At 42.5% G+C, this 12,513-nt stretch overlaps 1 protein-coding gene across 4 annotated transcripts in view; it reads left to right on the top strand.

Annotated features, from left to right (window-relative positions):
* The window catches only part of LRRC7 (leucine rich repeat containing 7), a 137,930-nt gene that overhangs the window by 118,381 nt on the left and 7,036 nt on the right, over positions 1–12,513 (top strand). For 3 of the 4 annotated variants that reach the window (XM_065071916.1, XM_065071917.1, XM_065071919.1), the window contains 4 exons: positions 2,627–2,746; positions 6,428–6,646; positions 8,412–8,504; positions 9,711–9,785. In XM_065071916.1, coding sequence (XP_064927988.1) covers positions 2,627–2,746; positions 6,428–6,646; positions 8,412–8,504; positions 9,711–9,785 — 507 coding nt within the window. The remainder of the gene's footprint in view (positions 1–2,626; positions 2,747–6,427; positions 6,647–8,411; positions 8,505–9,710; positions 9,786–12,513) is intronic. The other variant, XM_065071918.1, reaches the window with a different exon arrangement.

Raw genomic sequence — 12,513 nt, 5'->3', positions numbered from 1 at the left:
GTCGTATTGGGTTTTTTTCTGTCAAAGAATTTGTTTGTTTACTTGAGGATATGCTAATTCTTGTCACAAGTCCTTCAGAGAAGTCCATTTGACATAAACTCCAAATAATGGCACTATTTTTCTATAATACACACATTTAGGAATACGTTATTCTATATCACTTTAAGAATTTTAGGCTGTAGATGAATATGGATACTAATACAGGGATATCTGAGGAAATTAATGAAATTCCTTAGGGTGACATGTTTTGAGATGTGTTCTTATGTGAATTATTCCACTTTATATTTCACCAGCATTTCGTTGCTACATAACCATATGAAATGTGATGCTGAAGTGCATGGAGGGGTGCATTCTCTAACTGTACTGTTTGGAAAGCAGTGAAAAATTATTGTTGAACATATAATATGAATGTTTAGTATTGTTGAATTTTATTCCTTCACATGTTCTAAAGAATTTGCATTTCTTAATGAATCCAGTTCACAGCAGCTTGATATTTACCTCTTCTTTTCCCTCTTTCTTGTGGCCTGGATTCAAGAGAGTAATGAGTGAGGTCTAATTGTCCAGTGGAAGATCAGGAAATCAAATATAGCAATTACTTATTTTGAGGAAGTTTATTACATTGATTCTTCGCGTATAAAATGTTTGAACTGCTGCTTTTCATTTTTTACCTAGAATTAATAGCTATATAGCTTGTTTGCATTCTGTCCGAGCTCTGTAAATGAATAATATTGCAAGTAGACAAATTCATTTTACTGCAGATGATGAAAAGAAAAAGCTGTCATCACAGAAATTTCCTATTTATTGAGAAATCAGAAAGCACCCTCTAGGTTTTTTCTTTTTCCATTTTGAGTGCAAACTCCTCTCTGCAGATTAGTCAGTCGCTGATCAAAAGGGCCCTGCATTGGCTGCAGTGACAAAAGAACCACTTTTCAGAAGAATGCTTTCAATTTTTGGCATCCATCTCACAGTTCTTTTAAAAGTTTATGGGTTGGTGCAGTGTACAGTCCCAGCTCCCTTAGGAATAATCAGCGTATGCCCAGGTACACGAGGGAGGAAAAGCAGCCGTTCCCTCGCTAATCCCCATCTCTGCAATTGTAATTTTTCATGTTTAGCAGCTGTTTGCTGCCCTGCTCTCAGGTGATGCACCCCCGGCTGGGTGGGGGTTACGTGCAGCAAATGGGGCAGAATGGCGGATTTTTGGGTTTGCAGGTGCTGCTCGGGACACTGGGAGGTGTGTCTGTCGGGCTCAGAGGGGAAACCCGCTGGGGGGACTCGTTTTGCCATTTTTTGTGTGTGCGAAGAAAACTCTACAGGGAAGTCTTGTAGTTTCAACAGGGGAAATGTTTTTCTAGTGGTCTTTAACATAAGGAAAACCACATCTTTCCTGATTTTTCTGGAAGACTTTGAATGATGAGAGAATTATAATGAAACTTTTCTTTGATTTTAAATCATTAGGGTTGAAATTTCTACTTAACCTCTGAAGAGCGTAATTTACAGCACGATTTACTTCTGTTTACTTTTAAAGATTTTTAAGCTTGCATTAAAAAAGTTCTTGATTATCCACTTACCAGCTTTAATATTTCAAGGCAATGGTTTCATTTGCTCTTCAGTCATCTAAAGGAGTGTTTTGTCATTTTTTATAATCTAAGCTGGAGAAGAAATTGCTTGAATGACTGAGGGGAAGAACAGACTTTGTTTTCTTTGCAGATTGCCATTAATCCGAGCTGAATAAGCAGTTAAGTGATCAAGAACTACATAATGGGGCGTGCTGTCAGTGGCATTATAATGGTGGCATTTGGGAAAGTCTGACCCAAAAAACCATCCCCTTTTTAGGAAAATTTCCAGCTACAGTAAAGAAATACAGAGAACAGAAAACCAGGATGGGACAGAAAAAGTATACCTGTCCTCCAAAGTACTGCAAACAGGAGTAAAATAACCAGGGGAAGAAGGGACAAAGAAGAAACATGTATGAAAGGAGAGAGAATTGGAAAATAATAACAAAAGTATCAAGCTTGTCTAGGAAACTTTAAATGTGTCATGTCTATTCCTATTCAGGAAAGCATTTAATTACTGGGTAATATTGTGCATAGGATGTCCTGTGAACTTAGAACAAAAGCTGCCATAGCCCAGGGAGAAGCACACAGGGATACACAGAGCACAGCTTGAGGTGACAGGACAAGGTCAATATTGCCATTAAGGGATATTTTCTGAAGGTAATATAAGCAATTGATTTAATCTTGGTGGCAAATACTTCATAAAAAAGGTATTGATGCTCAAATGACCAGTAAGAAAGTTCCAACTCTAATGATTAATGGCAGACTGCACGTTTAAATGTGGAGCTTTGCCAAAATTGGTGTCTCTGAAAATAGCGAGTTACATTAAATTAATTCTCTCTTTTCTCTCATCATTCAGTATTCTCATTATTTCTCTCATGTCTTTCTCCTGCTTGCAGACAGTCTCACAGCAATATGATTACGTGTTAACGAAATACCGTATAAATGTGAAAGGCATTCCATTTTAGCCGTAGCGCGTTACGGTTTAACTGGGTTGATTGCTGAACTAACTATGGAAGAGGCATTTTGCTGGGGTGTGACAGTGACTAAAGGTGCCCTACGTTTCCGCACAGACCCCGTCGCAGCAGAGCAGCGTCCTGGACAACGGGCAGGAGGAGCTGAGCGGCAGCGGGCAGTGGAACCCCTACCCGCTGGGCCGGCGGGACGTGCCGCCCGACACCGTCACCAAGAAGGTAAGTGGGACAGGGCAGAGCTCGTCCTCTGTCCCTGCACATCACTGTGAGGAGAGCAGGGGCACAGGTTTGGGAAACACTTGTCTTTGTTTTGAAGTTTGAAGCAATAATCAGGATGAAGTGAGGATGGTGTTTCCATGCCTGCTACGCATTTTTGTGATTATTTATGCAGATGCCAGTAGTTATATCCCCCCCGACAGGGGGCTTGGCAGATCTATTCCTGCCCCGATCAGGCAGCCACCAGCTCCCTCTTCTCCTGAAAAGTCTTCATTCTGATATTTCAATTTCATTCTTCAGCTGATGACAAAAAAATAAGTGTTGAGATGGAGCCCAGCCCAGTGTCTGGGCAGCCACAGACACTTTGGCAGAGACATCCCAGCCACACATCATTTGCTCATAAACTCGCCAGAAGGGGGTCTCGTTTCTAGTACCTTGTGGCAGTAGAGATTAAATTCGAGTGCTTGGAGCTGGGCTGGCTCTGTGCAAACTCTGGCTGCTCTGGTCATCAGCTGAGAAACTGCCCTTTTTAAATCCTCTGATCATAAAGCTGGAGAATGGAGATCCTGACAAAATAACAGTGTTTGCAATCAGCTTTGGAACGTGGGGCTGCACATGTAAGCAGTGATAATTACATTGGCTGTAGGGGGATCGGTCCTGCTTATTCCTGAAGGACAGTGCTCTGAGGGAATAAAACTGGTGTGAAAGCTGTAATGTGCACACTCATGATTTCTGTAGCATAATTGTCAGCACTGATGAGGCAGAGATCTCCCTTCTGGCTTCACATGCTTGTATCCAAGGCAGTTTGGGAAGCAGTGGCCCACACCTCTGTACGGAAATAGAGACAAGACAGACCCGAGCAGGAGAGATGCTGGAGATGGGACAGGAGAACCACAGGACCTTGGTGGAGGTGGCTCTGACAGCCACGTCCCTTCATCCTCTGATGTGCAAAAAATTAGGATAAGACATTTAAGGAAAGTTATTGCTTATCTTTCCTGGCATTTTGGGATAAAACCTGTGTTTATCCATTCACGCATTCTAACACAGTCCATGTCTTACATTTGTGCATCATCAGTGTTACTATAATAAGAAACTGCAGGTTTTGTTTTATTCTGAATATTTCAGTATCTGGCTGCTCAGATGGGGTAAGTACAAACATTGCGTAACTGTACTGAAATCTGCTTAACTCAGTGGAGCAATCCATTGTTACAGCCCTTGTCAGCTACTTTAATTATACTGTAAACATTGGACACTGAGCTGACAATAATTAACTTTTGTGGTAGATGTTAAATAAAATACAGAATACAAATGAAATCGGGGAAGCAGTCTGCATAGTAGAGATTTTTTTTTCCACAGAACAAATAAATCCCATTTCCAAGCAAGGCAGCTTGGCAAAAGACACAGTGTGAATACACAAGAAGCAGCGATATGATCTCTTCAAAGTCTCTGAACAAGAATGAGAAAATGAATTCTGAAAATGATTTACCTACCATCCTCCAGAGGTGGTTTGCAATGTGCTGGTGTGACAATGTTAATCTCCTCTCTGTGGGAAGTCACCTGGAGTGCCTTGGTTTCCCAGCATCTGGGGATTATAATGCAGCAGTTACTTGAAGCCAGACTCAGAACATCTTCTATAGAATTAAAGCTCAACATAACAAACAAAAATGTTGTAAATATAAACTGAAGTATATGTTTTGTTTTTCCGGTAACACAATGGTACTTGTACTTTTATTTTAAGTATGATCATTTATATGATTACCCCATAATTCATGGGCTGCTTCTCTTATGGAAAAGGTGGATATTGTAGTCTTAAAATGGAACAATTCACTCATTTATTAAAAGACTACAGTATTTATGCTTTCTGGAAGATGACTTTCTCTGGCATGTCAACAAGTCATCTGCATGCCTGATTGAATCAGTTGTATTCTGAGTGAGCTGCTCCCCCATGAAAGGTGCAAGGGCAGATGTGTGGCAGGGGATCACCATAAGGGGACCTGGAAGTCACTTGTTGTGAGAAGGAGAGGTTGGAGGGCAAGAATGGAGATGGAAGATGAGCGGACATGGGGCCAGCCAGCCTGGGTGCAGGTGACAAACCACTGAGAGGACGAGCAACACAGATTTGGGGACAGCAATCCCTTCTGCAGCTGCGGCAGGAGGGAGGCAGTTTTTCAGTGAAGAAGCACAATTTTTTTTATTTCAAATAGCCATCTTCCTCTGAGGCAGCCGGTGCGCCTGCGGTGGACCACTGTGGTGGATGGTATCTGGAGCAAATAGCAGAATTTATAAAATTCTGCTTTTTTGGGATCCTCTCGTGATGAGTGACACAACATGAAGCGCAGAACTGTCCTGCACATGGTAACCTGCTCACCTTGCATCTCCGTGGTGCAGGGTGACACAGATTCAGCAATCTGCTGTGGACTAGGAGTTAGTGAAGAGCTAAAAATCTGTCCTGAGCATTTTTCTTCCCTTCTGATCGTGGCTGAGTTGAAGATCTTCCTGACCTTTAAAGTGGGATATTCACAGCACAGACAGATTTCACCAGGTGCTTCTTGCAGTGTGTTTCTCAACGTCCATTAAGCACTTTCATGTCCACAGCTGAGCTGTTTTTTAAGAAGAGTTTGGAGATTGAAGATTTGGGCACAAGGAGTTAGAGATTCCTCTGCCATCACTCACTTTGGGACTATCCATCTTATACTAAATTAAAGCCTTTTGGTCATGTATTTTACCTAGTTCCTTTCTTCAAATGTAGTCAGCAAAACAATAAGAAGGAGCAGATCATTTTGCTCGCAGTCACTTAATGTCTTGTTGGGATTCTGTATTCAGTGACATGAGTAGCTCCAACTGGATCTGTGTTAATCGTGTGATCTATGGACTAATCTCGGAAATCCAGAAAGCTGTATTTTTGCCGTGGCAACAAGCAATTCATTCCAATGCCCTGGCTGCTGAAACTTCCAAGGCCAAATGATTGGCCAAGGGTTAAGAAGTATTTTGACATTTTGCAGTATTAAATTTAATCTTGTGTCAAATAGTCTCACAACTGGTGACTCTTCCACCAGGATCATTCAGTAGTACTGAGGATTAGACCATCTTGAGGAGACGTGGTTGTGTCATTGGGTGGTGTAAACTTGATGTGAAACATCATTTTAAGTAGGTCTGGTTTGTCCATAGAGACTGGTTGATATTGAGACATGCAGTTGTAATGCTCTTTCACATTCATTGACCATGCTTTTCCTACACTGTGCACAATACTGGTCAATATCTGGATTTCTGTTACAAATCTTAGTCCAAACTACCCTCAGAAAACAAAACAACCAGACAAAACCAAACATTCCAGTATCTTTAGAGTGTGCTGTGATGCATAATCCACCCAACTTAAATTTATTGAATGCTTTCAGTTCACAAAACATTCTAAGCAGAAGCACATATCATGACATGAAGAAAAAAAAAATATTTTCTGTTTATGAAACATACTGAATATGCCTGATTTCCCATAAACCTCCTGGGGTCACTGAATGCAATGGGCATTTCCTTGCTGCTGTCAACCCCGGTTGTTTCCAGCTGTGCTCAACAGGCAGAGCTCTGATGGGATTTAAGAGGCTTGCGTTTGCTTGGCTCTGTACATCGCAATGATTGCTGCTCTGCAGCTGCTCGGGTTCCTGACCTAACGGGTTGCGTTGCCCACAGGCAGGTAGCCACATCCAGACGCTGATGGGCTCGCAGAGCCTGCAGCACCGCAGCCGCGAGCAGCCCTACGAGGGGAGCATGAACAAGGTGACCATCCAGCAGTACCAGCCCCCGCTGCCCATCCAGATCCCCTCGGCGCAGAGCTCCCGGCCCCCACAAACGGGGCGCTGCCTGATCCAAACCAAGGGCCAGAGGAGTACGGACGCCTATCAGGAGCAGGTGAGAAAGTGGGTCTGTAAAATAACACTTGGACAAAAGCTTTTTGGTTGTTTTTTTGTTTGTTTGCTTGCTTGCTTTTGTTTTGTTTTGTTTTTTCTGGCCTGGTGAGACCGCATCTGGAATATTGTGTCCAGTTGTGGCCCCTCAGTTCCAGAAGGACAGGGAAGTGCTGGAGAGAGTCCAGCACAGGGCAACAAAGATGCTGAAGGGAGTGGAGCATCTCCCGTGTGAGGAAAGGCTGAGGCAGCTGGGGCTCTTTAGTTTGGAGGAGACTGAGAGGTGACCTCATTAATAGTTATCAATATGTAAAGGGTGAGTGTCATGAAGATGGAGCCAGGCTCTTCTCGGTGGCAAACAATGACAGGACAAGGGGCAATGGGTATAAACTGGAACACAGGAGGTTCCACTTAAATTTGAGGAGAAACTTTTTCACAGTCAGGGTGACAGACACTGGAACAGGCTGCCCAGGGGGGTTGTGGAGTCTCCTTCTCTGGAGACATTCAAAACCCGCCTGGACACCTTCCTGTGTAACCTCATCTGGGTGTTCCTGCTCCATGGGAGGATTGGACTGGATGAGCTTTCGAGGTCCCTTCCAATTCCTGACATTCTGTGATTCTGTGATTGTGTAGAGCAGGTGGAGAGAACCTGGGGCAGTCACTGGGGGCAGCTGCTGCTCCCTCCTTTTCCCAGTGCCAGGGACTGGGACCATTTTATTCTTGGATTGACCAAGCAACACAATTAGGCATTGAAGTTCCTGAACACAGTTGACATGACTGGCTCACAACAAATTAATTAGCAATTTCTGCCAGTAGCCTAGTTCAGTGCTAACAGCACAGCGTGTTTGAGAAGATGCTGATGTGCTGAGATTTGTATCGGCTGCCCCAGTTCAGCTCAGAACGGCCAGTGCCCCCAGTCTCACCAGTGAGTGCTGAGGAGATTCTTCATTACTTGGTCCTATCCCTGTTATGTTTGGCTTAATGACTGCAATAACTGTGTGAGGCACCTGACCTGCAGAACAAGGCTCAGAATCGCTAGTGAAGCTCTCTCTGGTGTAAAGTGTTGGACGGTCCACATGAGGAGCTGCCTGGATTACATCTCTGAGTATCTCAATGTGATTGAGAAGCAATTGCTTGTGTGGCTGGAGCACATGCTCAGGCTGCCTCCCAGAGTGGGTGTTAAGCTGCACTGAACTAATTTTGATTTTATATTCAATTACCCAACGCCGTTTAGAGCCATCCTGACTAAAAGAGGCAATTCAGCACTATTGCCTGGAGTAAGGCACTTGTAAAAGCCTGACCCTGGGCTGAAGATATCTGATCTTTTTCCCTGGGTTTGTCCCAGCATAGTGCCTGGGGCGGGGTGTGAAAATAATAATTAAAAAAAATAATTAAAGTGCACAAAGTGAAGCCTCACTGACAGATTTACCCTAATGTTGAAGTGAAAAGTTTGGCCAATGTGAACTGCTCCTTCCCAACTCTAAAGGATTTGGGTTTTTTTCGCCTTGGAAAGTAAAATTTTGAAGTCTATGAAAAAGTGCGTGAGGTACTGTGAGTATTATGGTATCATTGCAGAACCCTAAAATCATGGAAAAACTTTCAGTTTATAATAGTATTCCCTTGACTTCTACTGTATTGTGCAATACAGCTTTTGAGAGGGTCAGCTCATTTGGTTAGTGCTGAAATGGGATATGTGCAAAGAAGATGCCATTGTTTAGAAAGACTGTAATGTTGGCATTGACATATCTTGCCGTATCTTTTTAATCTAGTTTTGTGTGAGAATAGAGAAGAATCCTGGCCTTGGTTTTAGTATCAGTGGTGGAATAAGCGGACAAGGAAATCCATTCAAACCTTCTGATAAGGTGAGTTATAAATTTCTCTCTAAATGGTTCTTACTTTAGAGCACCATGTAGTGAAGACATAGATAACATGAGTGAAATTTTTATGTACTTCTGTTCCGATAATTTAAAGAATTTTTCCCATATTTGACTTGGTAGTGGAGTGTTGTTCACTTTTTTTTTTCTCCTAGTTAATGAAGTCAAGAGAATCAAACCAGAAATGACATGAGTGTCTGTCTTATATTCCATGTGTAAGCTGATTTTTCAGACTATTTGCTAGAGAATCATCTATCTCACTTTTTTCTTTTAAGAATCGATATGGCAAGCAGTCTTCTGCTCTGTAATGTTAATTAAGCATCTCACCATTATCACCAGGGAGACTCAGTGTTCATTCTGGGAATTACATGTTTAAGAGGCTGATAAATCTCTTTAAACTAAAAGGAAGGCTGATAAAAATACCACATCAGGTGACTGGCAGCTACACGGGACTTCAGGATTAGGAAATGGACGCTTAACCTGTGAATTTATCTGTTCTGTGTGGTAAAATTGACTGGAGCTTGTTGAAAAACAAGTATCATGGGTACAGTTCTGTCAAACATATTCTTATCATTTATATTCTTTGATCAGCTTTCAGCTTTAAGAGACAGTCATCACTTCCATGAATATTGAGAATGTTTGGCAGATTATGAAATTAAAACTATCCTTTATTACTTAATTTTTTTTCCCCTTTCAAAGTCGCTCACTCCTCAGACACTGAATTAAGTGTGTCCTAGAGACCATTGCACTGAATATCTCAAGGGCTGCATATCAAGATTGCTTCTTGAAATTGTTTTAAAGTTGTTTTTTTTTCTTTTCCTGAAGGAAGTAAACAAAGATTACTGTATAGATTATGGTACACATTATTCTAACAAATTAATGCTTGCTCTGTTTTAATTATCCTCCTGATAGCCCTGTTACTCTTATCCTATTCAAATTGAATGTTGTTCTGTGACGTGGAATCTTAGTTTTAAATGACCCACAATTATATTTGTCTCAGGCAACAACTAGCTGAAGGTCACGGAGAGCTGCTACAAGCCCATACTCGTGTTTAATTACAAACAAATTAATAAAAGAAGTTTAGTGTTTAGGCTCTTGCTAGAGTATCTAGAGCCCCCAGTTAGGAAGACACCTGTATTTTGGGAGCCAGTTCTTGGTGATAGCATCCTAACCTCTGTTACTTCTGACTTATAGGGTATCTTTGTTACTAGGGTTCAGCCTGACGGGCCAGCGTCCAGCCTGCTCCAGCCTGGCGACAAGATCCTCCAGGTAGGGTCGGCTTTAACCGCCTTGTACCTTAACTCAGCCTTTGCGTCTTACCAATACAATTAAATAATTTTCGGTAAATGTTAACCATGAGGTTTTGTTTTTATGGTACTTTAATACTGATTTATAACAGGGTTACTTGCAGTATTCTTGCAAGCTGGTCTTGGAATAAAACCTTTTGCAAACAACTGGGATGTGGAAAAAGAGGCGCTAGGGTGTGATGTCCAACAGTCCCCGACACTGTCTGGGAGCTGAGCTCAGCACAGGGATGCTGAAAAAGGACCAGCCCACTGGTTCTGGCCATGCAGAAAAGGGTTAATTAAACTCTAAAATTAAAAAAATCCTTACATCATATCCATTTTTTTCACACTAGCAGTGCAAGGTGAAGGGAGGAAGGGGCTCTACAGGCAGCTTTACAAGCACAAGTATATGACAAAGAGGGGCACGTTTGTAATTTTCTCCTTTGCAGCTGATGTGACGCTGGTGTAAGGAGCTGTATAATCACTTTTTTTGGATAGAATTGTAACTGGCAACATTTTTGCCTCTCTTTTGCTGCCTCAGCATTTTTAATGCACTCACACGAAAAACAGCCACTCGTGGACCAGGGAAGCGTCAGCATCATTTACAGAGAAATCTCAGCTTTTGTTTCTGTTACAAATATTTTCTGTATTCCGATGAACTTTTGAAATAGACAGGTTATTCCTGAACATAGCTCTGAAAGTTCCTCATTCACGGAAAAAAACAGTTGTCCGTGTACAAAAGAGTTTTCTACCATGTCCTGCAAGGTGGTTTCTTCTTTTTGTTGTTAAGTCTGGAAAATATGTTCCCACTGGCAGCAAATAGGGTTACTTTGACAAAAGGAAGGGAGCAGTTACAGTTGCCTGAAAGGCCTGTAACAGTTTTTAAAGCTATTGTTGTATCAGATTATTTCTCCTTTGGGGCACAGGCCATGGGGAACTGGGATTTCTCATGTTTCAGCACCTGTTCCTAAAATAGAAGCATTTATGTATATTTAAATAACCACATTTAAGGTACAGACGCACATTTTTTTAGGTAGCAAATTTGCCTCTCATAATTTATTCATCACCTTCTTGATGAAGTTTGTTTGGCTTTGCATCCCAATCATTCTCGTAGGATGTGGCTCAGTCTCAGCAGTGTCTTGTTTGTCACTGCCAGGACATCATTCCCAATTCTCTGGCAAGCACATTTTCCTATTATTTGCAATTACTTCCACCCATCCATAATACCCATTACCAGGTGCTGATTTATATTGCGGTGGGGAAAAGGGCACTCACTAATCTCATGAAGGAATTAACAGAGAATAAAACCATAACTGTGATGAAGGGTGGTTTCTCAAATATAAGCAAAGCCTTTAGCTAAAGTATCTAGATCCACAGGAAGATGTTATCAGACAAGGGGAACATTTTGCAACATTTGCATGGAAGAATTAGCTTAGCAGGATGTTTTGAGGAGAAGCAGTAACTTTTATTTTCCATTTATGTGTCTCCTCAAGTGATTTTGGTAAAAGAGGGAGAGAAGACTTAAAAATTAAGCTTGACATTCCCTGGGTGGACTTTACCAGCTCATGGAGAAATTGTCATTCTGAAACCTGGGTTTGCCCGTTGCCTGTTTGCGATACCGGAGTGTGTGTCTTGTGCAGAACAACTGCTGCTCTGAACAACCCAGATCCCACGGGAAGCAAAACTGAGGTGTCTTTCCTTTCTGTGTCATAAGCTCTATTTGTTAAATAAGATTGATTCTTCTGTTGTAAAACTAGCTGCAGTTTCATGGATGACTCTTGAGGAACGATGTTTCGCGGCTGCAGCAGGAGCCAGCAGCTCTGTCAGCCATGTCAGCCTGTGAAAGGCTGCCCTCCAAATCTGAGAAATCGCCTTTTAGTGGCTCTGTGGTTCAGCTAAAGAGCATTCTTCTTGTCTAATAATTAGAACGAAATAACAACTCAACGTATAAATAGGTATGTGGATTTCATAGCGCATTTTTTGGGGAATCTGAGACGCAGCAGGAATGAAAGAATTAGCTTCTGATTATCGTGTATTTGTATGTTAAATGACAAATCCCTCTGGTGTGGCCTCCTTGGGAATTTTTGGATGTGCGTCTCCTGCAGCCCTGTTCCACTGAGAAGCTTTTCCTGAAGAAAAGAGGTTTCTCCAGCAGCTGGAGCTGAGCCTGGGCCGTTGGGCTTTGCCTCCTGTGCAGCCGACAGCGGGCAGGGCATGGGCAGAGCTGGCGGCTCCGAGGGCTCCGGCTTTGTGCCCCAATGAGAACTGCAGCTCCCAGGGAGCTCCACGGTGAACACACTGAAATTTCTTCAGTTTCCCTCTGAATTACATCAGAGTCCCAGCTGCCCTCACCCTGAATGCCAAACGGCTGCCTGATTTTGGCACAGAAGTGAATGTCTTTGAAACTTCTCCTGCCTGAAATCCATATCCCTGTTTCTTCGAGGAAATACAATTTATTGCATTAAGCTGGATCGAAGTGAACGGCTTTTCAGTGTCACTTGGATGCTGGGTCCCAGCACCAGAGCTTGTGGCAGCCGACTCTGAGCAGGAGCCTTTGCCAGGGAAGCGCCGGCACATCCCGTGGTTCCCGTTTGCAGAGATGGGTGCTCAGCGCTGCTGTTAATTGTCACTCTGGGCTGGGTGTCCTTTAATTATTTAACTTAATTAATCCTTTAATGCAGCGAGAGGGCATGTGGGACCTTTCCTGCAAG

The sequence above is a fragment of the Columba livia genome, chromosome 8, assembly GCF_036013475.1.
Source record: "Columba livia isolate bColLiv1 breed racing homer chromosome 8, bColLiv1.pat.W.v2, whole genome shotgun sequence".
NCBI classification, from domain to species: Eukaryota; Metazoa; Chordata; class Aves; order Columbiformes; family Columbidae; genus Columba; species Columba livia.
The sequence above is the reverse complement of the archived record's forward strand: the minus strand, read 5'-3'. Positions and strand labels throughout refer to the sequence as shown.